The 27,905-nt window shown below is 38.8% G+C and overlaps 3 protein-coding genes and 1 pseudogene across 3 annotated transcripts; 3 read left to right on the top strand and 1 right to left on the bottom strand.

The window, feature by feature from the left end:
* Positions 1-4,562: 4,562 nt before the first annotated feature.
* LOC143396969 (olfactory receptor-like protein OLF3) lies at positions 4,563-5,519 on the top strand. Its single transcript, XM_076852974.2, has one exon. It carries the CDS (start codon positions 4,563-4,565, stop codon positions 5,517-5,519), a length of 957 nt encoding a protein of 318 aa, XP_076709089.2.
* Positions 5,520-15,096: 9,577 nt separating this feature from the next.
* On the top strand, positions 15,097-16,032 carry LOC143396958 (olfactory receptor-like protein OLF3). Its single transcript, XM_076852965.2, has one exon. It carries the CDS (start codon positions 15,097-15,099, stop codon positions 16,030-16,032), a length of 936 nt encoding a protein of 311 aa, XP_076709080.2.
* Positions 16,033-23,328: 7,296 nt separating this feature from the next.
* On the top strand, positions 23,329-24,261 carry LOC143402325 (olfactory receptor-like protein OLF3). Its single transcript, XM_076859737.2, has one exon. The coding sequence runs from the start codon at positions 23,329-23,331 to the stop codon at positions 24,259-24,261; it is 933 nt and encodes a 310-aa protein (XP_076715852.2).
* Positions 24,262-26,900: 2,639 nt separating this feature from the next.
* Positions 26,901-27,226, bottom strand: LOC143396947 (HIG1 domain family member 1A, mitochondrial pseudogene; annotated as a pseudogene).
* Positions 27,227-27,905: the final 679 nt, after the last annotated feature.

The following is a 27,905-nucleotide window of genomic DNA, read 5'->3' as shown; positions in this document are numbered from 1 at the left end:
GGAAATAGATGAATTGGCATGTGGGTCACAGAATGCAGCTATGGATAGATCAAATGAGAATATGAATGTTGGTGATAGTTGAATAGATGAGTAGATATATATAGTCAATGGGCATTTGACTTGGTAGATGAATAAATTAATGGTTAAAATCAGTCATTTAAGGGTTTGTGAGGCATATGCCAGAGAGTGGTAATTCAACCCTGTTCTTTCAAAATTACATTGACTCTCTCATATGTGCTTTAAACATTGAAGAGTTACACAAAGTTCATCTTTTTCTTCATTCTTTTGCATGACCTTCTCTCATTCTCCATTTTTGCCCTGGAAATAATGCAACTCTCCTTTTGTTGATCTTGTTGGGAGTCTTCGATTTTTCTATGCAATGTCCCTAGTTTGGAATTTAAATAGTACCAGAGGACATGGACTGGCACACGGACTCACACTTGTAAAGCTCACAGCAGTCCTTTGTATTCTTTGCACGTGTCTCAGCAGAATACAGCAGGACACTCATGTCTCCAAAAGGAGAGTGGAATCCTGGAGGTAAATGAAAAACACATGTTTTTCCACCATTTGTGGATTCATTCCCATTTGCTGTGATATTAGAATGACCTAAGGCTTCAGTGGAGTTTGGAGTGCAGAGGGGTCAAGAACCACCTTCACAGGGAGAGGAAGGGCAGCATGCTAGCCATGCCCCTGAGATTTGGGAGTTGTGACAGCAATTACCACTCTAACACCAGAGGGGATCTGAGCTCCACGTTGCCAGTGCAGCCACCACCAGGCTTTATTAGTTCCTGTCTGAGCCCATTTGGGAGCAGCTATGAACCTCCTCCCAGGAATTTTATAAATTAGTCTTAGGTAACTTTTGAGCCATGGAACCCAGGAGGATGAAGATGCTTAATCTCTATGGTCCACCACTTCTTTAGAGGGGGGGCACTTCATAGAAAACAATCCTAGACTGAAGGAGACACATTCATATTGCCAGGCACTGATTAACATTTGAAAATTCCAGCAAGGGTATCAAAAAAAAGGTGGTATATAGAGCAATTTTTACCGGGGCAAAATTTGTACCCATTTGATTAGTTAGGCATTCTGAATTAGTGGTATGAATTACAAATGCTGGAATCTTATTACAGTATAGGGTAATTATCTTGCAGCAAATGCAGTGAGAATATTCTGCTTTCCAAAGTATGGAGGCTTGGGTACATTTCCACTACTTGAGTTTCCAAACTGCAATACTGGCAGTGAGAAAGAGAAAGACTGAAACAGAGGTTTTGGAAAGAGAATAATCATTAATTAAAAATTAAAGATACGATAGATGAATTCTGCATCACTTTCAGAGAGAGAATCCTAGGCTAATAAATCATTTGGTGAGAGATTGTTATTTATGAACATGTAGTAGGAATATACTGCATTCCCAGTAAAAATAAATTGTCAATTGCTTTAAAGTTTCTTATCAATTATTTCTCTGAGAATGTTATAGCCTATTTTTATTTTTATACCAAGAGAATTAATTAAAAGGAAAAATGACTAAATGGACTATCAAAGTCGTACAGCATTATAAATATGAACTGAAACTAGAATTGAATTCTCTTGATTCACCTGTCAGGGTCAGTTCCTTTTGAATGAGTTGTGGTAATACAGTGTATAATCTTGGTAGAGCAAGAGAATTGCACTGAAAAAAAAAATTAGTTTAAATACAGGGAGCAAGAGATGTAAAGAATGTGAGAATTTGCAGAATAAAATCATGATAAGATGGACCACAATTGTGAATTTGATATTGTTCCTGTTTGAGAATTTGGTTCTCAGCAATGGGACTTGAATTATGTGAAAAGTCAGGCAACCTCATCCAGAGAGAAAGTGGACAATGAGACTTAAAGAAGAACAAGTATAGTTGTCTGAGATTATAGAGTCATGTTTATATCTCTCCCTCTTATGTGGCCCTGGGGTCCTTGGGGTCCACATGTTGGGATGGTGGAGACTCTCCTGCCTGCCATGGTGCAGTCTGTGTAACAACCACAGGTTCAGCACAGGGCCCAGGAATCTTCCCCTAAATGGAAGTGCCGTTTCCATCGACAGCTCTGCTGTGTGAAGGTAAGGTTCTGTTTATTCTGACCAACATCAAAGAAAAATAAGTGTAGGCTGTGTGTCATAGCCTCATGTGCTGTGCTTCTGTATTTGGGACTCTTTTATTCCTGCTAAGATTTTGGAGGTCACCCATTCGGACATTGAATATGATGAAGACTCAATGGAGTGTTGCAGAAAATGGTGCACAAACAAATCCCCCCTAAAGCTTCCTTCCTTATTTAAAGGCATCATCTACATATTGATGTATTAAATCATCTCTGTAATATGGGTAACACGATCACCGGTAAGCCTTACCATGTGGTTTGGATTTTGAGCCTGACCCATGGTGTCTAACCATGTACTGTTTGAACTGACATGGAGAGTGAAGCATTTCTGGAGGATGAGACACTGAGAAATCTTTTTATACTGCACATACTTCATACATTTTTTTTCAAAATCAAAACCTTTCACAATTCCCTTAGTTATTTGACTTCAGTGAAAAACAGAGGCTTAGGAAGAGCTATGGATCTACAAGTTAATTATATCTGAAAAGGACAAGCTCTGGCTTCCTGACAGGAGGGATTAGACAGGAAGCACACCATTGGGCAGCTAGCCCATTCATCAGCGATAAGAAGAGATCCTCAATGCATTTAGCTGGATGGTGAGCCCAGTGCCATATGGAGATGGCATTTATTGAAGGTGTGTTAAAATGATCCCGACAACCTACATTTTTTCCTTCATTTGGCTTTCAAATGTACATGACATTTCTATTTTACTTATTATCCTGAGTCCTTGAAGGAACTCCTATGTGTGAGGAAAATGCTTATATAAATATTAATTTTTTGAAAACAAAGCAATAGCCTCATAAATAAATCACAAGCTCAATGGGTTAAAAGTAATCAGCTAATATATCAGTAAAACATATTAAAGGATATTTTTGCAATATACTTTACTGAAAAACACAGCATGATAATTGCTACAGTTAGTAAAATTAAATTTATTAGTAGAATGTAACTAGATTGTGGATCATATGGAAACTCTTCTTTCCATAATATATTTAACTTTGTAAACTCTTAGACATAGATTTTGTTTGTTCGTGAAAATGATGTAAGTAAAATTGTATTTTCCAAGGCATTGGGTTTGAGGGAGACCCCGAGAGGCATTTCTAAAGATGGTACACAGCTCTGTGAACCATAAATGAGGTGCTTCTGGGAGTTCTGTTTTTGGTTTGCTCTTCATCAGGCAGGAGAGTGGCATTGTTGAGAGTTTCCCCTTCAGCTCAGAGTTTCTAGTCTGGCCTCCACTCTCTGTCTCTGCCCTCTCTCCCTCCTGCCTCGGTTCTCTGCTCTTCTCCTGTATTTGGTAAATAACATTCAATAAAAGGAATGTAAATAAATAGGCAGATATGGAATAATAATGAGTCTAATTTTTTTTAAATCAACTTGCTTCTGTTTGATGGCTGTAATTGGTGTCATAACAAGGATTCATGCCTATTCTCTGTGTTGGTTGATGAAAGTGGGTCTTTAAATGTCTGCTTCCCTTTATCACCTTTCCCTGGGATGTTTAACATCAAGATTCCTATTTGCTTTCATTTGAACTCAAATCCAAAGAATATATTCTGAACAGCAGCAGGTTGAAAAGAGCTGAGTGCCTAATAAAGGATCCATTATGATGTCCTCTCCATCCAACTAAAGACAGAAAGAACTGAAGCCTATCAAAAGGCCCAGGGTTTCCTTTAGAGGTTGCCTACTTTTTCATGTCTACTTTTGTGGAGGAGAAGCAAATCACATTTTTTTTTAATGCAGCTGAGGCACAAGTGGTTATTACAAACACCCACAGTACACAGTAGTACTTCCACAAAAAATATACAAGTACCTTCCCAAAAGCTATCTGCATTTGAATTTAAGTAGACGTGAGTTATTAAATATGCATCTATTTTATAGAGGAAAGCTTATCATTAACCAGAAATCACATACTTGCTAAACAAAATCAGGTTTCAAATCTAGTTTATCTGATTCTAAACCTTTCCACAAACACCTAACACTTCATAATGATTCTTCATGAAATTGATTCATGCATTTCATCAAGATGGTTGTGGGTGACATATTTGAGGTAGTTTTCAAACATTCCAACTCCGTCTTCACTATTTAATAACTTTACCTACCATTGACAAATATTGTGTGTTTGTTGTAGAAGAATGAATACAAGTGGAAAGGATGCAAAACTGCTAAAATTGCACCATATTACCTCGAGGCTTTAACTGATGCCTGAAATGAGACGTGTTCTTTTTAATGGCACTGGTCTATCTCTCTGAAACAGAGTAGATATCAAGCATACTGGGATCAAACCTTTTATCTGGGCATAATGAATGACCTACAGACTGACACAGCACTGGCAGCTCATACACAGGATGCATTTTAAGAAGTTAGTCTATTGTTATTCAGTTGCTTCTAGTTTTTTTTGTTTGTTTGTTTGTTTTTTGACCTCTCTGCAGAATCATAATGGAACGAGATAACCAGACATGGGGGAGTGAATTTATTCTCCTTGGACTGACCAGTGACAGGGACACTCAAGTCTCCCTCTTTGTCCTCTTCTTGGCCATGTACCTGGTGACAGTGCTGGGGAACTTCCTCATTGTTCTTCTGATCAGACTGGACAGCCGGCTGCACACACCCATGTATTTCTTTCTCACCAACCTCTCCCTCGTGGACGTGTCTTATGCCAGCAGCATCGTCCCTCAGCTGCTGGTGCATTTCCTGGCAGAACACAAAGGGATCCCCTTCCTGAGCTGTGCTGCCCAGTTGTTTTTCTCCCTGGGCTTGGGTGGGATAGAGTTTGTTCTCCTGGCAGTGATGGCCTATGACCGCTATGTGGCAGTGTGTGACCCCCTGCGCTACTCAGTCATCATGCATGGAGGCCTGTGCACTGGGTTGGCCATCACATCCTGGCTCAGTGGCTCCATCAACTCGCTCCTGCACACGGCTATCACTTTCCAGCTGCCCACGTGCACAAACAGGTACATTGATCACATATCCTGTGAAATTCTGGCTGTGGTCAGGCTGGCCTGTGTGGACACCTCCTCCAATGAAGTTGCCATCATGGTTTCTAGCATCATCCTTCTGATGACACCCTTCCTCCTGGTGCTCCTGTCCTACGTCCGGATCATCTCCACCATCCTGAAGATCCAGTCCACAGAGGGGAGGAGGAAAGCCTTCCACACCTGTGCCTCTCACCTCACTGTGGTCGCCCTCTGCTATGGCATGGCCATTTTCACCTACATCCAGCCCCACTCCAGCCCCTCTGTCCTTCAGGAGAAGCTGATCTCTCTCTTCTATGCCATTTTGACTCCGATGCTGAACCCCATGATTTACAGTCTACGGAATAAGGAAGTGAAAGGGGCTTGGAGGAAATTATTAGGACATTTCTCTGGCTTAATATCAAAACTAGCACCTAGGTGACTCAAAAACATCAGTGGAGAAAAAAAGCTTTGCCTCAGCACTCCCCACCCAACTCAGTGTAACAGGCGTCAGCTGCATTGCCCTGGTAACCAGGAAGCAGATGACGCAACGTGTGCTGGTGTGTTGTGTAGGAGGCTGAGCCGTGAGTTGGGTGTGGGATGTGGGAGGATTTTATGGCACAGTTCCTGTTCAGTGGCTAACCTTCCTTACTCAATCTTCATTACTATGGCTTTAAAGTACAGATGGTTCCTGATTTGTGATGATTCAACCTACAATTTTTCAATGTCATCAAGTTTCAAAAACAATATAACACACATTATGTAGAATTTACTTCCGGTTTTGAATGTTACTATCTTCCACAACTAGAGATACATAGTGTGATGTTCCGTGAGGATGCTCTGAGCTCTGTTAGGAAGCTTCAGCTCCCAAGCAGTCATTTGATCTCAAGCATAAAAAGCCAACGCTCTACAGTAAACAGTATTGCAAGTCTGTGACATCCAGTTGGTCATATGTATTAAATGCATTTTTGACTTATGATATTTCCAACTTAGGATGGATATACTTGGATGTAATCTTATAGTGAATTGAGAGGTCCTGTAATGGTTATTTTACTGGTTTTGGATTTAGTGCATTCTTTATGTTCATGGATTTATTGATGGATTTTGCATTGAGCAACTGGTTTATATTTATTTCTATTTTGGAAAAGGTTATGGTTGGTGTTCCATTTGGAACAAAGACTATTTTTACATTTGATGATTTGTTCACAGTAATGCGTGCTATACTTAGCCACACCTAGCATTTTTGTAGTACATTAATGTAAAATAATATAAGGAGAAGGTTTTTACACAAACTTTTTTATGTATTATTTTGTGTAAGATCTACTGTGATAGTTTCTGAGTGTTGGATTTGAGTGAGTAACGTCACCTAAACTTATCACTTTACTCTGATCTAACCATGGCTTTTTTTGTACACAATAGTGTTATTAGCTAAGGAAAAGCTGAGATTCTGTTATTTTTAAATAGCAAAAGAACAATTTGACAAGAAAATTATTGTGCATGCACAATAGTCTCACGGTCTAAAAGGCTGGAACAGTCTAATTTCTGAAAATATGGACACTCTGAAATCTCGGTAAGAAAATGAGAATCAATGAGATAAATATATAAAATGTGAAAGATATGGTTAACCTCAGAAAAGCAGATTCCTTGGACAAGGAAATGAAAGATAGTATAGCTTCAATGTGGACCTTAAGAAAACGAGACAGGTCAGCCCACTGTGCAGAAGTTACCCTCAAGTCCATGTCAAGAGCCCTGTCCTTCCCCCCTCTCCTCCTTGAGCAGGGAGGCTCTGCCCAACCCTGTAATTCTAATGAGTCAAGATCTGCTGAGAGCACACCTGCCTTTAATGATGTGTGTGTGAAAAAGGGGGAGTGACTGAACGAACAGTTTAGGGGTGGGAGGAGAAATAACACAGCAGCAGGTCTTCTTACCCCTTCAATCAGTCCCTAAGGGAACCCTTCCTTCCTGTCTCTGTCTTCCTTAGCTCAGTTGACCTGCAGTGCCTCTATTTGAGAACAAAAGACTCATATTCTACAGCCTTGACTTTTTACATTAAAATTGTTCTAATTCTAAATTTTGTGACATAGGCAGATGTCCCCCAAAGTGTCGATGATATTGGAATGTCGTTGTGTTGGCCCTAATTGTTTAAATATTGGCGGGATGTTTGTACATGTTAGTGACAGTGCATGGTTGATGAGACACTACAGGTGACAAGCCAGAGTCACGTCAGACAGCCATGTAGGAAGGTAATTTTAGATTACAGAAAATTTATGATATAACACAAAAAATTTCCCCTCATATTAACACCTTACTTAGCCATAGGGCAAATACCAAAATAGGTAATTAACATTGGTGCAAGTGATGATACTCCCCTGTTAGCTAAATTTTAATGCTTAATCTAATTTTATCTGTTTTCACACATTTGTTTCTTTTTTTTTTTCTGTAGTTTCATATATTACCCAGGAGTCCATGTTGTATTTGTGTGTTATTTTTCTTTGTAACTGTTCCAGTTTTTCCTTGTCTATAATTTTGAAGAGTATATATCAGTTGAATGCGGTACTAGCTTTGCATTTCTGGGATAAATCAACTTGAATGTAATATATTTTTTTATCTAGCTGAATTTACCAACATAACTATTTTTTGCATCTATGTTTATGAGTGATTTTTATCTGTAGGTTTCTTTTTGTAACCCTTTTATCTGGATTTGATATTAGGGTAATGCTTACATGAAGAGGGATTGTTAATTCTGATTCAAAGTTTGGGAAAATTTGCGATACCTCTTTCTTATGTCAATAAAAATCGAATGGTGAATCTATCTGATCTGTTATTTAATTTATAATTTATTTCTGATGAAAGAAGCTTTTAAGTGACAAATCCAATTTCTTCTGTAGGTATCAGGCTATTCTGGTTATCTGCTCATTTTTGAGTGAGCTTTGGTGATATATTTCTTTCAAAATATTTTCCTTTTCCTCTACCACCTCAAAGATGTGAAGCTCATTAATAATGGCTTTTATTATGCCTCTCTTTGCTATGGCACAAGAACAGTCCTGCTTCTTTGCATTCCCGGAAATTCCAAAGTCTGTATTTTGCATCCCAGGGCTCCATTTTAAGGGCTGTTTTGCTGTGTCCACAGCAGGCAGAAATAACAACTGGCACCAAGACGAAGGCTTGACCTTTCTGAGGACTCCACTCAGTGTTTTGTGTGGCTATCTTCAGCTGCCAGCTGATGAGAATGTGAGCCACTGTGGGCCCTGTAATAGCTTCCCAGGTTACTCAGCCGGATGGTTATTTCTGGTGGTCCTTTCCTGGCCCCTGGAGGCTGCTCACATTGATGCACATGTCAGTAGTCACATTCGTCTTCCAACACTGAACCATCTCCCTTTGCAGCTCTCCACACTTTGGTACCCTTCCCCAGCTGTGAACTTGGTCCGCTCAATCAGGATGATGTCGGGATCCTTTGAGTTCCCTCTTCTGTGCCATGTCTTGGAAACTTTCTCCAGGTAGTGTGCAGAGGTGCTTGCAGATCCCCTCACGTGCTTCCTTCTCTCAGGGGTTACTTCCTGCACTGTTTTACCACGTCTGAGAACTATTGATGAACATGTTTTGTCAGTTTTCTAGCTGTTTAAGGAAAGCAGAATATATACCATCCCAGCTATTCCATCATGGCCAGAAGCTGAATTCACAATTGACTTCTGGTATCGATTTACTTAATCCAGCAACTGTGATTAATTTTGGCATGAATTATAATTTACATATAAATTATTTTAGATTATGTGTGGAGAAAATTACATAATTTAAATTCTATAATTTAAAGTAAAATAACAGTATTGACTTTTCTTTCTAACCCTCATATTATTGCTTTCCCCTGTCTTCTTGTTCTGGCTATCTATCAGAATGTTGAAGAGAAAGAAGTACAACAAAAATTATTATTTAGTTTCCTAGCTTACAGGGATGACTTTTGAAATAACTTAAGAATATTAAAATAAATATATTTGAAATAACTTAAGTAACATATGATGTTTGCTCTATATTCATCTTATCATATTATCAGGTCTTTTCAAAATATGAATTTATCTTAAATTTAAAATAATTTTTGGTATCTATTAATAAAATCTGACTATTTAATGTGATGAATAACATCAATTATTTTCTAATATTAAACTAACATTTCAGTATTGAAATAAACCAAGTTTGTAGTGGTGCATTAAATATTTTTAGACATGGATGTATGTGATTTTCTTGCTGATGTTTATTGGTTTTGGAGATTTCCATCTGTTTTCCTTCCAGTCAGATCAAAGGATAATTTTCCTTTGTTTCACTTTCCCCATGGAGTGTCTGGGTATGATGGCAATGCTGACCTTATGCAATGAGTTAAGACGTCCTTCATTTCTGTTCTCTAGAGAGCCTTGGGCAATTTTGAAAGTGTTTGTTCTTTTCCTATTTGACAGACCTCTACACTAAACAAGAGGAGCTGCTGTTCTCTTCTTCTCTCAACATATCTTTGGGGATAATTTAAAATGTTATTTGATTCATTTGGTAATATTTAGAATTCTCTTTTTCAAGAAATAATTGTCTTTTCTCTCTTATTTCATTAAATGGTATTTTTTCAAAGATGGGGTTTCTGCCTCCTTTGTCTTCTGTTTTTTTTTTTTTTTTTACATATTTAACTGATGAATAAAGATTGCATATATGGAAGGCGATACTGATGATTTGATATTTGCATTTGTGGTGCAATGATCAGCACAATCAAATCAACATCGCCTCACCACCCCACTGCACATTGGATGCCCAGAATTCATGTGTCTTGTAGCTGAAAGTTTGCCTCTGCTGAGCCATGTCTGCACATTTTCATTGTTTCCAGCCTCATTTTCTCCCTTGCCATAGGATGATTTTTCATTGTGTTGATTGTTTCCTTTGCTGTATAGAAACATTTTAATTTGGTGTGGTCACACTATATATTTTCACTTTCGCTGCCTGTAATTGTAATTTGGTTTTGTATCCTCTTTGGTATTCTCCTGTATCAATGATATCAAAACATTTTCAAGCATAACTTAAAATCTATTTCCAAGACCCATCAATAAAAGGGGGAAGAGAAGAAATAAGTGAAAGGGAAAGAGTATCAAAAAATTTCATCAGCATTGAAAGATACAAATGAATTTAGACCTCTAATTTTGAAAGCTAAATGAGGTAGGACAATTCCAGGGGAGACAGGGAGGAATGAACTTACTGAAACAGACAGGAAGAAAGAGTTGAATCTTACATATTGGGAAATTTGAATCCATGCATAAGAGTTTTCCATGGAAGAATATTTTAGACCTGGTATATTCACCAATGAATTCTACCAAATATATGAGAAATGAATTTAGGCATCCACAAAGACATTTGTGCGTGTGTGTGTGTGTGTGTGTGTGCATATGCAATATCCAAAACCAGTTATATTTGGTTTTGTATATATGTATACATTCCCTTCCTCTACTCTGTAGGTATTCTTTCTACTTATTAATTTACTTTTAATTCATACATTATAGTATGCATAACATTGGAATGCATTGGGGTATATTCAGACATGCACTTGGCATAATTTTATCAACTTCATTCCCTAATTGTTCCCCTTCTCCCTCCCCTCTTCCCTCATACTTGGTCCCCCACTTTACCTATTCTGCAAATATCACAGAAATTTATTACTCCCTTTAATCATCTCAAATTATACACCCATTCGATTGCTTTACATTTGGGTTGTTTCCAGTTTGTGGCTGTTCTGTTATTAGAAGCAGTATTGTTTTTAACTGCCACACACTAGAAAAAACCCAAATGTAAATCAATTGAATGGATGTGTAATTTGAGATGATTAAAGGGAGTAGCAAATTTCTGTAGTATTTTCAGACATATAAATACAAAAGTAGTTAAATAATTAAACAGTGACTAGTTAAGGAGACTTTAATGGTGATTCAAAGTGGGGGGAAATCCCACAAAATACTTGCATGAGGTATAATAACTATAGGAGCTATTGCTCCAAGGTCTCGTAGATGGTTCGAGAACAGTTGGACACCCTGAGTCAAATCATTTAACTCATGGCTACCTGGACAAAAAAGTCATACACAAGTTCAAAGTGAAAATTCAACAAAGACTTAGGAGGCTTCTGGGAAACCCATACTTTGGATTCTCTTCTCATGTGTCTGCATTAATAAAGACTGAATTCTCATTTGTAAAGTCTTTTAAATGTAGGTGAGTGTTTAAGGAGAGGGAATGACCATATAAAATTTCCAAATGAAGCAATAAATAAATAAATAAATAAATAAAAGTAACCAAAACTTCCTAACAAGCACCCCATAATTGGCCTGTAGAGATTTAACCTCTGAGGGAAAAGTAAGTTACTTCTTCCATATCCCTCATCTTGTCCAATCCCCATCTCTTCCTGGGGCAATGAGGGCCTCCTGTCCTGGGGAGGGCTCAGGCACTTAGAGGCTCTCCAATGCTTACAGGACAGGACACGAGACTGGTGTGTCCATACACATAGCCTCCTCCTGGACCCTTTGGTCTTATGTACATTTGAACCGAATTTGGTTACGGAAGAGCTAAAGGTCCCATTTTGGTATTCCATTCTAACAAAGTAGCTGCACTGGGGAGGAAGGTCTTTCTGATAACTCTAGGAAGACAAGCACCAGCCTACAGCTTTGACTGCTTCAAATCACCAAGCTTAGTTGCCATAGTGTATGTTTCTGGATCTGACTAAAGGGAACATAAATTCTGGCCTGTCCTGTGTCATTGGAAGATAAGAAGAAGGGCTGATGACATTGGGGAAGGAAGAAGAGATTACATTTTTTTCTGTCAAGTCCTTAACCAAAGAATGGAAGAAGGAAGTATCAAAAAGGAACCAAGGATATGAAGGCACCTGTCAACTCCTGGGGATATGGACCATGGACAGGTTGGGGCTGCCCAGCTGTTCCCAAATGATACTGGCCAGAATGCAACTTCATCAGAATGCTGGGCTCTGAATGCTCTGTTGCCACAGCAGAGAGTATCTACAGGGGTGAGTATGCACAAGGAGGTAGGGATGGGTGGAGAGGGTAATGGCCAGCTTCAGGTCACTCAAAGCGTTTATGTGGCCTTGTTAGTTGAGGAGGACACTTGTGATGCATGACTTTAGGAAGCCTGAGTCTCAGCTCCAGGAAGAAAAGGCGGTTCAGGAATGTTCACCAAGCTTATTAGTGTTTTCAGTTAAGGTATTGCCATCTTGCTTTTGAATATTTGTTTTTGAGTTTTATTTACATAACAAATGTTTTTTGTGTTATTTCACTTTTTATCCTTTTTTACCTTAAAAAATCAGTTTTCCTGCTAAACAATGTCAACGAATTGTGCCATTATCATGCCTTCTTCCCTCCCCCAATGGATTAGGACAGACTTGAATATCTATTCCCTTCACACAGATCAAGAAACTAAGTAATGAATGTGAACCAGGAAATGCAAGTTGATCAGCAAAGCAGTTCATTGATTCCCAGGGAGAGGCACTTAGAAAGGCATGAAGCTGATACAAGGATATGGCCAGCTAACCACAGGATTTTTTATTCTGACTCTAATCAGTAACATTCTGTGCCTTCAAGGGAAGTTATGGGCTAAAGATCATAACAAGCTTTTCTTTGTCAAGTCCTTAGAGGAGAATTATTATTATTATTATTATCATTGGTCCCAGGAATTGAACTCAGGGGCACTTAACCACTGAGTAACAACTCCAGCCCTGTTTTGTATTTTATTTAGAGATAGAGTCTCACTGAGTTGCTTAGTGCCTCACTTTTTGCTGAGGTTGGCTTTGAATTTGTGATCCTCCTGCCTCAGCTTCCCAAGCTGCTGGGATTATATAGGTGTACACCACGAGGCCCGGGGAGAATTATTATTATTTTGGAAGAAGTGTAAGTCTTAAAACTCCAAGAGATTACTATTAGTCACACTTTTCAACGAAGTCTCCTTTTTGCACCTGACACACACTCAGCAACTGTCATATTTAACTATCACTGCACTATTATTTTCAGTCCTCTGCTAGCAGAATCTCTTTACATGAATTGTTTCCATGTAATGGCAGAACTAGGGACTACTCCATCATTTCTCAGAGCTGGTTTCTGAATAGTGTCTGTTTGTGGTCAAGCTCCACTGACAGTCCTGGGCACTGAATTTTCCCTGTGAGACCACTGTATCTACTGTGGATACTGGTGATTCTTTCATATTTCAACTTTTCCTTTTTCTTTAGGAATAAAAAGGGAAGTTTCCTCTTTATGATAGAAATATTCCAATGTGACTTTCTAATCTTTTGAATTCTAGGGTAAATAATAAAGAATTAAAGAACATTTAGCACTACTCTATAGCCTCCTGCTGGTATCTCTTACATAATTAACAGACAGGAATGATTGATCAAGCTTAATTCTGCTGCAGTCTGGCTGGGCACAAATCATGAGCCACTGAAGCAGGAACAAACTTTATTTCTGAACTCCACCAGCATACTCCACACACGCTCCCCAGGAACTATCCTGAACCCCACGCAGCTAGTCCAGGAACCAGCCACAGGAAATATCTCCTCCAGAAATCTCTCCTCCTACACTTCCCCAACCAATGGGAACTCTCTGGGAATCCCCATGAGAACTCCAAAGTAGCGGCCATGGCAGATAGTAATGCCTCGCCTGTCAACCAATACTATTGGCAAAATGCCATGGGCCATTCCGACTCGGCTGTGGCTCTCAGCATAATTCATTCGCAGATAAAGGAAGGACTTTTATCCGCTGGTCAGTCCAATTGTCCCAGCACCCTATTGATCTGACGCTAGCTGCTCTTACTGTCACACACATGTTCAATGCAAAGTGTGATTCTCATCGTGTGTTCAGTGGTCCCACCTGGTCATGGACGACAAGCAGAATCTGTCCAGTTGGGATAGCTGTGGATAAGTTTCATGTTTTCCTCCTAAAAGGTAGAGCAATTAGAGGGACAGAGTATGTGACAAATTGAGAGTCGACTTTGTCTCATCCATGAGATTTGTGGAAATCACTTGGGATTGAAGTACAGTAGGAATACAAGGTTGCTAAGAACTCCTAGGGTGTTTCTGAACACAGAGACTTTGAACTTTCTGAAGTTATATTACACCATCAGCGTTGCAAATTCTGGGCACAATATCCAGGAGGCAGAAGTATTATTCTCTGGTTACATAAGCAAGGAAAACAGCACAAAGATGAAAGAAGACCATTTCCAGCCAGTGAAACAGTCCATTTTTTGAGATGAGAATAAAGGGGAAGAATGTTCATTCCAATGAGTTAATTCTTTTAATTAGCTTACTTTCCATCACATCCTCATCTCCAGAACCGAACTGTTACTATTCAGGATATTTACCAATAAAATCAGTGAGGTTGTGTAGACCGATGCCCATTACCTCTTAGTCAGTAGGCTAAGATTTGTGCCAAGTATTTAATTTTATATCATCTAAAAGAAATCCATTGTTGACTTGGTTCTTTTTCTTTACAGGTGCTAACCAATTTCATGACATTCTTCTAAAAGAGAAAGACATACCATCTGGGATTATTTCCTCTTATACTCTAACTCACATGGAGAAAATTATGGGAAGATTTTTTAAGATTAAGCATTTTTTTTTTTTTTTTTTTACTGATTCTAAAATGTGATTTTAGACCTGGTTGCCTCTTAAAATCTATTTAGGTTTGTTACTTCCTAAGTTGAACTCTCAAATTTCTGATTATAAAAGGATGAAAATTGAGCATAATATTTTCACAGTTAGAGAATTCAGAGGTTAAAAGGTTATTTCACTGTGGATTCTGAGGCAGTCGGTAGTGACAAACAGGTATCCAACAAAGACATGAACCAAACCCATGATTAGGAATCAGATGTCAAGAAGAGGAATCAGATGTCAAGTTTCACAAGTTAATCTTTTAGATTCAAATGTCCAAGCATTTGAATAAAATCTTCCCCACTTAAGGATGAGACATCTGGTCTTTGTTGGTTTATAACTTGGGGTTGGTCCTCAGAGGCTCATGGGCAGAGAAAACCAGACATGGGTGAGTGAGTTCATCCTGCTGGGACTGTCCAGTGACTGGGAGACCCAGGTCTCCCTCTTCATCCTGTTCCTGGCCATGTATCTGGTGACTCTGCTGGGGAACTTCCTCATCATCCTCCTTATCAGGCTGGACAGCAGGCTCCATACACCCATGTACTTTTTCCTTAGTGTCCTGTCTTTTGTGGACATCTGTTACACCAACAGCACTGTCCCACAGATGCTCATTCACTTCCTGTCTGCCCAGAAGTCCATCCCATTTCATAGCTGTGTGTTCCAACTGTATTTCTCCCTAGCAATGGGCAGCACAGAGTTCTTCCTGCTGGGAGCCATGGCCTATGACCGCTATGTAGCCGTGTGCCACCCCCTGCATTACACAGCCATCATGCATGGAGGGCTGTGCCTGGGGCTGGCAGCCAGCTGCTTGGTGGCTGGTCTCTCGAATTCACTGATGCAGACAATCATCATCTTCCAGTTACCCCTGTGTGGTAATGTCATTAATCACTTTGCCTGTGAGATGTTGGCTGTGCTAAGGCTGGCCTGTGTAGACATCTCCTTCAACAAGGTCATGGTGGCCATTTCGGGATTCCTGGTGATCATGCTTCCCTGCTTTCTGGTACTGTTCTCCTATGCTCGCATAGTGGCTGCCATTCTGCACATCCGCTCTGTCCAGGGACGTCGCAAAGCCTTTGGGACCTGCACCTCCCACCTCACTGTGGTTTCCATGTGCTTTGGAACGGCCATCTTCACGTACATGAGACCTGTTGGCGGCTCCACAGCAGAACAGGAGAAGATGGTTGCCCTCTTCTATGCTGTAGTGACCCCAATGCTTAATCCCTTAATCTACAGTTTAAGGAACAAGGAAGTGATTGGTGCTTTAGAAAGAGTGGTGGGAAAATTTAGTGAAAAAAGATAAAGATTCAAGGCTTCCTCCTTCCCTCCAACTGTCCAGAGACAATGCAGATGGTGGGAAATGATGACTATGTGTTTTCCTGTAAGAAATGTGGGTTAGTTTCATAGCCTGGCTCTCCACATTACAGTCTTAACTATGTTTGGCTGCACTGTTAAACACGTGGCAAGTATCAAAACATAAAGGCTCTTCAGTTGTTCAAGTGGAGTCTGCTTCTGTTCTCCAGCTAGACCTTCAGCTTGTAGACAGCAAGGGTCTGGATGTTATCATATTTGTTTCTTGGTGCCTTGACAATGCTGTTAAATTCCTGCTGCTTGGATAATTGATTGATTGACACATCCTTTATTATTTTAGTTGTCTTTAATAAAATCTACAAAGAATAAGAGAATAGGAGAATAAACAGAATGAGTTTTAAAAATCTCCCCGGAACATGGACATGATCACTTACACAGGCCCTCATTACTTTTTAAAACTAAATTAATTATTTTATCTCATTTTCTGTTTCTTTCTTGCCTTTTGGACAAGTATTCTAATGTGTTTAATGAAATAATTATGTTTGAGAGTACACACTCGCACATACACATGAATATTTATATAAATTACATATATAATGTGTTACTTTTTTATCTTATGCTAGTTTTTCCCACTAGACATAATATTTTAAAAATCCATACATATTGTTAGTTCACTATTCTGCTGTTCACCCTGATCCAGCTATTATTCTTGATAGTGGCCCCCAACTTCCCAGTATCCTGTGATTATTCACTTGAGGTCCTGAGTACACACAAAGGAACTGAGTTGCTAGCTCATAGATAATGTTTTGCATACTGGCTTTAAAATCTGCCCTCCTACTTCAATACACAAGTGTTTCTTATACATCTGCAACCACACCAATATTTGGCATATTTTGAATAATTTTTAGTTTAAAATATATACAATTATTTTATTTTGCATTGCACTAATAAGTACTCAGTGCAAGTGTGTTTTCATGTGCTCAGCTCCTGATTCTCACTTGCTCTCACCCCAAACTGTTCTGTGCATGCTTCTCCAATCACCATTCATGGACAGGACATCCATGAATGCCCATCAATTCTTCATCCATCTAACACCTTTTACTGAGGCTGACATGACTGCCCTATTTGTTACTGCAAGCTTATATTCTGGCCTCCACTTCTATTCCCTCTCACCCTGCTATTTATCTTTCCTACTAACTCATTTTTTTAATGTCTGCCTCTCACCTTTACTACAGAGGGCAGGACTCTGTTTTGTTCACTACTGTGTGACAAGCATATGAATAAGTGCCTTTACAATAGTAGGCACAAATAAATATTAACCGAATGAATCAAATCGTTAGCCATTTGGGTTTACACTGCTATACACAGCATGTCCCTTTTCTTTGCCAAATTTTACATTAGCTTTCATGTCATTTTTTTGTATATATATAATAGATATTAGTTTGTTCCTGTTACAGCTATTGAAAATATACACCTCCAATCTGCCATCTCGCCATTAAATTAGTCCATGGAATTTTTTGTTGAACAGAAAGATTTCATCTTCATTTAATCAAATTTATCACTTTTTTGGGTTTTGCCTGTGATTTGTGCTTTGAAATTTTGTTTTTCTAAAACAAATTCTGCAGCTAGGCCACAGATATTGTATTTTTTATTTAATTGAATTTTCAGTTTTATCTTTCATAGTTATTTCTTTGGCGTATCTGATATGCACTATGCATATGTTGTTAAATACCGATCCAGTGATTTTTGTTTCCATGAGGTCATTCTTTTATTAACTAGTCAATTATTTACTCATTCATTTGTAGTATTTTTCATATATACCATTAGGTTTACCTACTTAAGAATCTGTTGTGAGATCTTTATTCTCTTCGGTTTGTTATTTTGTCTACCCTTGCACAATGTGATATTTTGTTCATTTTCAAAAATATTTTGGTTTTGTGGTAAGTCTTCACACATAGTATGCAGTATATCAAATAAGATGGGGGAATTAATTTATTTTAAAAGTTAATTCAGCTATTAGCAGAGAGATCTATCACATATACATGTTTGTATAATTTTGTTAGTTCCCCCAAAAGTCCATCTAAGGTTTTGATTGGGTTTGCATGGAACTTGAATATTACTTTTGGAGTTACATCTTTATAATATTATATTATCAATCTAAAGTATAAAATGTCTTTATAGTCATTAAAGGTTTTTCATGTTTTATTTAGAGAATTAACACTTTTTCCATATTTGTTCACAAGCGTTTATGAAATGCTTATGACAGGTCAGGCACTATTCCAGGTGTTGGACATATAATAGTGAAAGGCAAAAATTGTGAAAAGCTCCCTTGGAGAGCTTTCATGCTGCTTGAGGGAAGCATATAGTAAATATAAGAAATAATTAAGGTATACTTGGATGGTGTTGATTGCTATGAAGAAAATAAAATAGAAAAAGATAAAGAATACTGGAAGGAATGAAAGTTTTGTCAAGGTGCTTCATAGAACTCATGTACATTTTCTGTTAAGCAGTTCCAAAATACTTCATAAATACTTGCTGTTATAAATATCACTCAATTTCATTTTTAAGTTGGTTATTGCTGGTGTACAGAAATGCTACTGATATCTGTAAGTTGGTCTTATATCTAATTCTCTCATTAAAGCTAATAGATTGTTGAACAATTTTCTGAGACAAATAATTGTTCCATCTATAAATAATGATAGTTTTCATTACAATCTTTGTGTACATATTATATTCTTATCTTATTGCACTGGCCAGCTATTATCAAAGTACAGTTATGAGACTTGGTATCTTTTCTTTTTCCTGATCCTAAAGAATGCATGTATAAAAACTTTACTATGTATAATTTGTAATCACCATTATTATTGCTTTTTGGAATATCTGTTCATAGAATGTGATTAGCCCAAAAGTCAGGTAGTATAGGCATAGTTCTGAGTAAAACTAACCCCCCAAACACATCACTTACAACAATAAATGTTTTTCTTCTCAAGAATCTTCTGCATGTCAGCTGTCTGACCAGACCAATATTTTCACTTGGGCTATAAAGGAGACAATGAAATATCATGTAGCATGTTGTTGGATAGTCTCTGCCATAGAGAATAATTCCTATGAATTTATGTTTGAAAATACTTAAGACATTCAATAAACAAATTATTGGTAATAATGAGAAATTAGCAAGGTGACTGGGTGCAATTAAATCAGGAGTATTTCTACACTATAGTGAATATAGACTATAGAAAGTAATAGAAAAAATTCCATTTGCAATAGCAGCATGAACTGTATAAAAATAGAAGTAACTACATTAATAGATATGAAAGACTTTAATGAGAAAGTCTAGTTGAGAAAAGACATAAAAGAAGACCTAACATAAGTATAATGATATCTGCTTCTGGATGAAGAATAATCAATATTTAAAAAATCAGATTTGCTCAAATGAACAGTTGAATTCAAGGCAATAATGATCCATTTCTATCACACATTTTGAACATAATACTTAGGTTGATTTGAAACTTCATGTGAAAGAAACAAATATCAAACAAGAATGATCAAAAAGTTTTTTAAAGAAAAAATTGAAACAAAATGAGAGGATAACTGCCCTAATATATCAGAGCATATTATAAAGTAATGACAATTAAAACCCTGGTATTGGTATTGACAAAGAAAAATGCACCAATGAATCGAAATGAATTCACAAGTGAGAAGTCCTGTTTAGGAGAATCTAGTATGGCAAAAATTTCCAATTATAAATAAATTTTGGAAAATGTGTAATACAGAATAAATGAGCTTGGGACAAACATACTAACAGGAAAATGAAATCCACTCTTTTTTCTGTTATATACCATAAGGGAAAATTAACTTCTAAGACCTAAAGGTGAGAAAGTACATTTTACAAAGACATTTTCATCTGTTCTCTCCTACAGCCGTGTAAAAAAATGTTAAAAGAATAAAAAAGATAATAAATCCACACAGTAAAGAGAAGAGTAAATAAGAGGGAAAAAAACGTGGTTATGACAGATTTCAGCAACATTTTGAAAGCTTGAGCACAATTTCTTCTTCTCCCCTCCCCTCCCCATTCATCTTGCCTCTTTTTCCTTTCCTTTTTAAGGTCCGGGACTGACGGGGCGCCTTTGCCTCTCTCTGCAGGCCCAGAGCTCAAGCAGGGACCCTTCTCCACACAGAGGAATTGTTCTTAGAAAGTGGTTCTAGCCCCTTAGTGGGGAGAGGATGCCATTGCCATAGGGTTCAGCCCAAGCCAGGGAGAAGGCAGGAGGAGTCAGGTTTCCCAGGGCACTGCCAGCTGGCCCAGCAGAGGAGCAGACCAGCCTTCTGGGGTCACCCAAGCAGAACACACCCATGGAAATCTCCTCTCTCCTTCTCCGGGAAGGGGAGAGAGAGGTGCCTTGTATTTCTGCAGACTTCCCTGCACAAGCCTTACCATCCTCACTAAATGTTTTTTTTTGTTTTTGTTTTTTCACACTAGATGATTGTACTTTAATAAAAAATTCTGAGACCTAAAATTTCTAGGATTTGACCCAGGACAAAGTGTCTTTCTTGAAAGAAAGGGAAAGGTGGAAGTCCTGCGAAGTTTGTAGGATGTGGTGGTAGAATTGCAAACATAGAGAGCAGGCCAGGGATAAGTATCACCTGGCTAGGAACTGGAGGGAGCACATCCCCCTACCACGCTCACATCAGATCATGCCCACAGAGCATCCCGGTGGTCTTCTGGTTGCCTGGGCCAGGAGCTCTGCCGGAAGGAACGTGGATGTGTGTGAATTGGAGAAGTAGTGTGCTCACCAAGCGGGAGAAAGTGTTCCCCTTGCAAAGTGGAACCCCTGAAAAAAGACCTTGTTCCCTGAAGAAATTAAAGTTTGGCATGCTCCTTGCTGTGCCCCAGGGACAAGGAAGCCAAACTTCTATTTTCAAAGTTGAAATGTAGGTTAGAATGTTAGGAGCAGAAGTGACCAGACAGAGGGGGAGGGGAAAGAAATGGAATCTGGTAAACAACATAATTGGCCCCTCGAGACCCTCTTCCTAAAGTTTGAGAAACTTACTCTTCCAACTGCACTGTCTTCAAATTCCAAACATCCCCAGCCTTGCCATCCTTAGAAGGCACAGATGGCCTTCACTCTCCAAAGGTGAGTTGAGAATTCCTTTGCCTCTTTGAACACTTATTCAACAACATAAGTCATGAAACTAGTTTCCTGAAATCCATCACTGTCCTGTATTCTTCAAGACTCAGGGTTTGTTGGCTTGATGTAATTGTTCTCTAGTGGAAATACATCCACAGAAACTATGTTCTCCATATTTTGATTAGGGAGCCAGAACCCTCTAAGCAATTTAAGGGTTTCCACCCTGTGATGGGCTTGAGTCTTCTAATGACTCAGCTCCAGATTCCAAGCGTTGGTCCTTATTAGCATGGCCTAGAGGCCTTGGCTTTGCTGAAGACAGTAGAAGAAAAAACTCTTTCAGAGACCAACTATTTTATGTCCATGCAGAATTTCTGTTTGGGAAACATGCTTTGCCTCACATGCTTCCCACAACTGCCCATCTGGAGCTGGTTAGAATATAAAGTACTTTTCTAACTTATAGGATAGATTGCTTAGTTGGTGCATTTTTAAAAAAGGTATTTATATGGGCTGGGGATGTAGCTCAAGCGATAGCGCGCTCGCCTGGCATGTGTGCGGCCCAGGTTTGGTCCTCAGCACCACATACAAACAAAGATGTTGTGTCCGCCGAAAACTAAAAAATAAATATTAAAAAAATTTTCTCTCTCTCTCTCTCTTTAAAAAAAGATATTTATAAATTTTAAGGTTATTTCCACTTGTGTACTCACTTACTACTTTTTCTTTTTATTATGACTGCATAACTATATGCTTAAACCTCTGAGAAACTGATATATTAGACCACTTTCCAGATTTAATACATGTGAAAGTTGATAGACTATACAGTTTTAGGAGAATGCCTGTTTCTCCGTGCAATATCAGCCTGATGGAAAGGATCTTTTAAAATGAAAATAGAATGTTTGAGCTACAGGAAAATGACCCAGTGACACAGATTTTTTATGCTAACTACTTGAAATGAAAATGCGGCTCAGGCACTGTAACTGGGTCCGCTTGGTGTTCATTGTCTAAGTGTTCTGGGATAAAGAAGAGATGAGAGGGTATTGCAAAAATGACAAGAAACCAGACAGGAGCTGAGGTGAGGAAGCAAGATCAATGCCCACCAGGGTTCCTCACTTATCCCCAGGTGCACATCTACCATTTCTTCCTAGACCTTTGTGCTATCCTTTACAGAAAGGAGAGGAAGCTCAAGAAGAGAAATCAAGCTTGTGTTGAAATAGTCCAATAATTCCATAGATGCACCTGAGCTAAATGGTTTTGCGTCTTCTCTGTTTGGGTTGGGCATTTGGGGTTTTCAGTAATATAGGTGAAGAAAAAGGAAATTTGTGTATGGGGATGTTCTGAAATTCTTACTCTTCAAGATTCTGAGACCCCTTTGTCTCTCTACTCACTATTTTGAGCAGGAACTGTACTACAATAGACCCAAATTCTAGAAAACCTTCCTTAAGAAAGTCTTATTAAGTAGAAACCTGGTATGATGAAACACTTCATTAAATTCACCTGTGGGACCTGAGATTTATTTCAGCAGTTATATGTACTTTCCTTCATGTGATACCTGATTCTTGAAGTTCAGCATTTTGAGTTGATTGGTTCAAGCAGGCCATGGTGTGAGGCAGGAGGGGAGGAAGCTCTCCACCTGATACTCTAAAGCAAAAGGGAAAGCCACATAAATAAACTCAAACTTCCTTAATGACAGAAAGTACAAGATTATTTAAATAGTCAGGGTATTATGATTGTATTCCACCATGGAAGGGTGAGTAGGATTGTGTCTGAGATCCCTGGAGGGGAAACCCAGTGAACTATAGAGGTTAAATGGCACTGGACATCATTTAGAACTGAGAAAAATATTCATGTGGACCCCAAACTTTCTCACTGCAAAGATAGAAACTGTTCCCTATAATAACTACTAAATTGAACAGAGTCTTAAGTTTAAAACAGTTCATTAATTTCCTTCTCCCATTTAAGAGCATATTTTGGGGATAAGTTTTGCTGCATTAAATTGATTTTAAGGATGTGACTTTTTTTTTCTCCCGGAGTTTTAGCTTTACAGTTGGGTTCTACCATGCTCCTCAGCGTGAAAGTGTTCAAGCAGAGTTTGGATGAGCTCTAAGTTCAGAAGGGCAGGCACTCAGTGTGGTCTGCCAACCATCTTTCCAGTCCTGAAACTAATGGGCCAGAGCATCAACAACCAGACATGGGTCACTGAGTTCATCCTGCTGGGGCTGTCCAGTGATTGGGGCACCCAAGTTTTCCTCTTTGTACTGATCCTGGCCATGTACTTGGTGACCACCGTGGGGAATTCCCTCATTATTCTTCTGATCAGATTGGATAGCAGGCTTCAGACTCCCATGTACTTCTTCCTCAGTGTTCTGTCCCTGGTGGACCTTTGTTATGGAAATAGTGTTGCCCCTCAAATGCTGGCCCACTTGCTCTCAGCCCACAAGTGCATCCCGTTCCACAGCTGTGTGCTCCAGCTCTACACCTCCCTGGCATTGGGTGGTTCTGAGTTCTTCCTGCTGGGAGCCATGGCCTATGACCGCTATGTGGCCGTGTGCCACCCCCTGCACTACACAGTCATCATGCATGGAGGACTGTGCCTGGGGCTGGTGGCCGGCTGCCTGGTGGCTGGTTTCTCAAATTCACTAATGGAAACCATCATCACCTTCCGACTGCCATTGTGTCACAATGTTATTAACCACTTTGCCTGTGAGACCCTGGCGGTGCTTCGGCTGGCCTGTGTGGACATCTCCCTCAACCAGGTCATGGTGGCCCTTTCAGGATTCCTGGTGATCATGCTTCCCTGTTCCTTGGTTCTCTTCTCCTACGCTCGTATAGTGGCTGCCATTCTGCACATTCGTTCTACCCAGGGACGACGCAAAGCCTTTGGGACGTGTGCCTCTCACCTCACTGTGGTTTGCATGTGCTTTGGGGCCACCATCTTCACCTACCTGGGTCCGCGCTCTGCCTCCTCGGTGGAGAAGGAGAAGATGGTCGCCCTGTTCTATGCCGTGGTGGCACCCATGTTGAACCCCTTGATCTACAGCTTGAGGAATAAGGAAGTTATGGCTGCGCTCTGGAAACTTCTAGACAAATTCAGATAAAGGGTCGAGACCTGTGATCCAAATCAAACAAGAGATAAAGTAAACATAGACAGAACTCCCATGCTTACACCAAAAAAAATCCTATTATGGTCAGATCTCTGTGGCCAAAATGTTCATGTGCTGAATGAATTTTCTCACACACCAATTCCTGATTATTTATAGGTCAGTGATCCTTGAGGTGGTCTCTGTTTAGAACGTCTTCTCTTGGGTGTGCAGTCATTTTTGGATGTCTTCTGCCTGCTTTTGTTTTTTTTGCATGTGTCACAGTCTAAAGTAAGGGCTCCCAAATGTATCCAACAGGCCTGGGCTTTGATGCCTGTTTAGCCTCTCACTGCCTGTGCTGCCTGCACCTCATGGAAGCATTTTTATGGCTGAGTTCTTCTTTTATGTTAAATGGGAAAACAGTGTTTTGCTCCCAGAGTGGTTACAAATGTTAGAGGTAACTGGTCTAAAATGCCCGCCGTGCTGCCCGAGCTGTAAAAGGCACTCACTCCCTTTCGCTAGGCCAACCTCTGTCCTCCATTATGAATCAGAAGGTCCTTTACTTTCCCCACTCCCCAGAAGGCTCTGAATTATCAGAAAATTGGAAAATGCAGTAATCTTCCTTACGGGTAGCAAATAAGTTTCCTTCTCCTTTGAAATGACTTCCAGAAATCACAGCTGCAATCAATTTGGACATTTTGAGATAGCTTCTGGGTTCTGACCATTCCTGCCAAAGAGGAAAGGAGAATTCTATACTAATTATAACTAAACTATGTAAACTATGTGACATGTTTACTTTATTATTTTAACAATCTTCTAAATGTATTTGTAAAAAATAAACTGCACTGCCCAGACTTCATAAATAATACATTCTTTTTTTCTGGCCTTTAAAATGTGATGTAGGTTAAAAAAATCTGTGGGGAAAATTACATTATCCAAAGGAATTTATGCTGACTTTAATTTCCATAAAATTGATGTATGTGTGTGTGTGTGTGTGTGTGTGTGTGTGTGTGTGTGTGTTTAGGGTGAAGAAGTGCTAATATTGACCATGAAACAAACAAAATTCTGTATCATTAACTTATCAATAATGTCATTTTAAATAACTTGAAAAAAATGAGAGAAGCACCTAGAAGGATACTGTTCATTTTGCAGAAGATGAGGGGAAACATTGATATGATCTCACCAACCTACATAACTATGCTTTCTTCTCCTTCCCTTCTTTCTCCTTCTCCTTCTTTATATTTGCCATACTGAAGAGTAAACCCAGGGTCTCACACATGCTGGGCAAGTGCTGTACCACTGAGCACCTCTACAGCCCTTTTTATTTTATTTTATTTTTTTGAGACAGGATTTTGTACATTTCCCAGGCTGATCTCGAATTTACCAACCCTTCTGCCTCAGCTTCCCAAGGAACTGGGATTACAGCCATGCACCACCATGCCCAGCCTAGGCCTTCTTTTAATGCTTAATTTCTTCATGGGATAGTTGTCAACTTCCTCATTTATTCTTTTTTTATGTGTTCATTTACTTTCATAACAATACAAAGGTCAAGTAGGACAAGGGGATTTTATAAGTGCACTAACACATCCTGTAATTTATCAAAGTTTGTGTATAATGTCTGAGCTGACAAGCTTGCTTATAAACCATCAATTGCTTCCATTTTAGGTAATTTGTTTAATTTACCACTTTCAATTCTTACAGAGAAAATAAACATAATGCACACATTTAAAAAGTGTTCCTCATTTACCTTTGTATTAGCACTTAGATACACATTTTTAGTTCAAGATGACATTAAAAATTATTCTAATACAACAACAACAAAATATAATTATGCAACTATAAAAGACCTAATGTGGAATCCATCATTAAATCATTATCATGTTTGCAAGGGTGATTCTGAAATAAATACTACTTCTTTGCAGTTCTGTTGTAAGCTTTCCAAGTATGGTTTAAACTCTCTCTCTCTCTCTCTCTCTCTCTCTCTCTCTCTCTCTCTCTCAGTTATGGGAAGATTTATAAGTTATACTTCATGCACTTTTGTGAAATAGTTTTTCAAGAGCCAACCAACACTAAAAAACTGAATTTCTTAAACCAGTTCATGAGGTAAGAAGGAAAAAAGTTATATTAACTGGATTAAATAGGATTCCTACCCAACATCCAAAGCATGTGTGTGATATTCTATAGCAAACTGGGAGTACTCAGTACTGGTTGCTATCTTCTTTAGAAGTAACTTCTGTCATAAGCATTAAGAAGGTGAATGTTGTAATGCTATCAAGTGTATGTGGGTGACTTATTTCCTTTGTGTTAATTTGACTTCCCTGAATGACCTAGTCGGTGAATTGGTCACAATTCACAGTGAATTCGGTCACCAGGCAAATCAAGCCTGCAAGAAAAAAAAGCCATTATTGAAAATACCACTCAAGGGCTGGGGATGTGGCTCAAGTGGTAGCGCGCTCGCCTGGCATGTGTGCAGCCCGGGTTCGATCCTTAGCACCACATACAAACAAAGATGTTGTGTCTGCCGAGAACTAAAAAAAAATAAAATAAATATTAAAAAATTCTCTCTCTCTCTCTCTCTCTCTCTTAAAAAAAAAGAAAGAAAATACCACTCAAATTATTTACTTTTGACATAAACATACAACCTCGATATGAGATATCTAACAAAAACAAGCACTTCCAACGAGACCACAACAGCATCTCTTCTTCCAAGGTTTAGGTTTTCCCCAGAATTCCTGATACATGGAATAGCCGATACAGAGAGTCATTGCTTCTACACCAAAGCCCTGGGCTGCTGCAGGCATGTCCATCAGGTAAGTGGACATTTTTGTATCTCTCTATTCTTCAATTTGTATAATCCACATGCAAAAACTGCAAGACCTGCCATTCCTAAAGGTACAAATGGTGCCTATTTAGCTTTTCAGATAAGTTTAGATCCCTGTTCTTCATCGTATGAAGAAAGAGAAACATCTGTGTTGGTTGACATGGTGACTGCTTGAAGAAACTTCTGAAAGCAACAAAACCATTCACCACTGGACCAGCTTCTTCTCATTTATTCTTTCTTTCTTTCTTTCTTTCTTTCTTTTTTGGTATCAGGGATTGAACTCAGGGGCATTCAACCACTGAGCCACATCCCCACCCCTATTTTGTATTTTATTTAGAGACAGGGTCTCACTGAGTTGCTTAGTGCCTCGATTTTGAAGCTGACTTTGAATGCTCCTGCCTCAGCCTCCCAAGCAGCTGGGATTACAGACATGCACCACCACACCTGACTCATTTTTTCTTAATAGTCTCCTACTTTTCACATCAGTATCCTATAGAAATAAAGCTAATGTGAAAAGATATTTAAAAATTTAATTCCTACCTAAAATTACATATATATATATATATATATATATATATATACATATTTTTGGTTCACTATCTATTCCTCTCCAATGGGAAAAAAAATCTCTAACAGTTGCTTTCAAATTTGTTGGAATATCTCTTGGCACATTAGACATGATCTTTGGAGGACAAAAATTTCATATTTTGTATCTTTTAAGCCTGTTGCCTAACAAAGTACATTGTGTATAATAGTGAATCTGTAAACATTACTGAGTAAAAGAATAAGTAAACTGATTTTTATTGGCCACTTTTCTTTCATATGATAATTACATGATATA

Source organism: Callospermophilus lateralis, chromosome 1, assembly GCF_048772815.1.
Source record: "Callospermophilus lateralis isolate mCalLat2 chromosome 1, mCalLat2.hap1, whole genome shotgun sequence".
NCBI classification, from domain to species: domain Eukaryota; kingdom Metazoa; phylum Chordata; class Mammalia; order Rodentia; family Sciuridae; genus Callospermophilus; species Callospermophilus lateralis.
This window is presented reverse-complemented; position numbering and strand designations above follow the sequence as displayed.

Bases quoted from the DNA above. Each gene is read 5' to 3' on its own strand.
- LOC143396969 (XM_076852974.2), top strand. From the start codon at position 4,563: ATGGAACGAGATAACCAGACATGGGGGAGTGAATTTATTCTCCTTGGA.
- LOC143396958 (XM_076852965.2), top strand. From the start codon at position 15,097: ATGGGCAGAGAAAACCAGACATGGGTGAGTGAGTTCATCCTGCTGGGA.
- LOC143402325 (XM_076859737.2), top strand. From the start codon at position 23,329: ATGGGCCAGAGCATCAACAACCAGACATGGGTCACTGAGTTCATCCTG.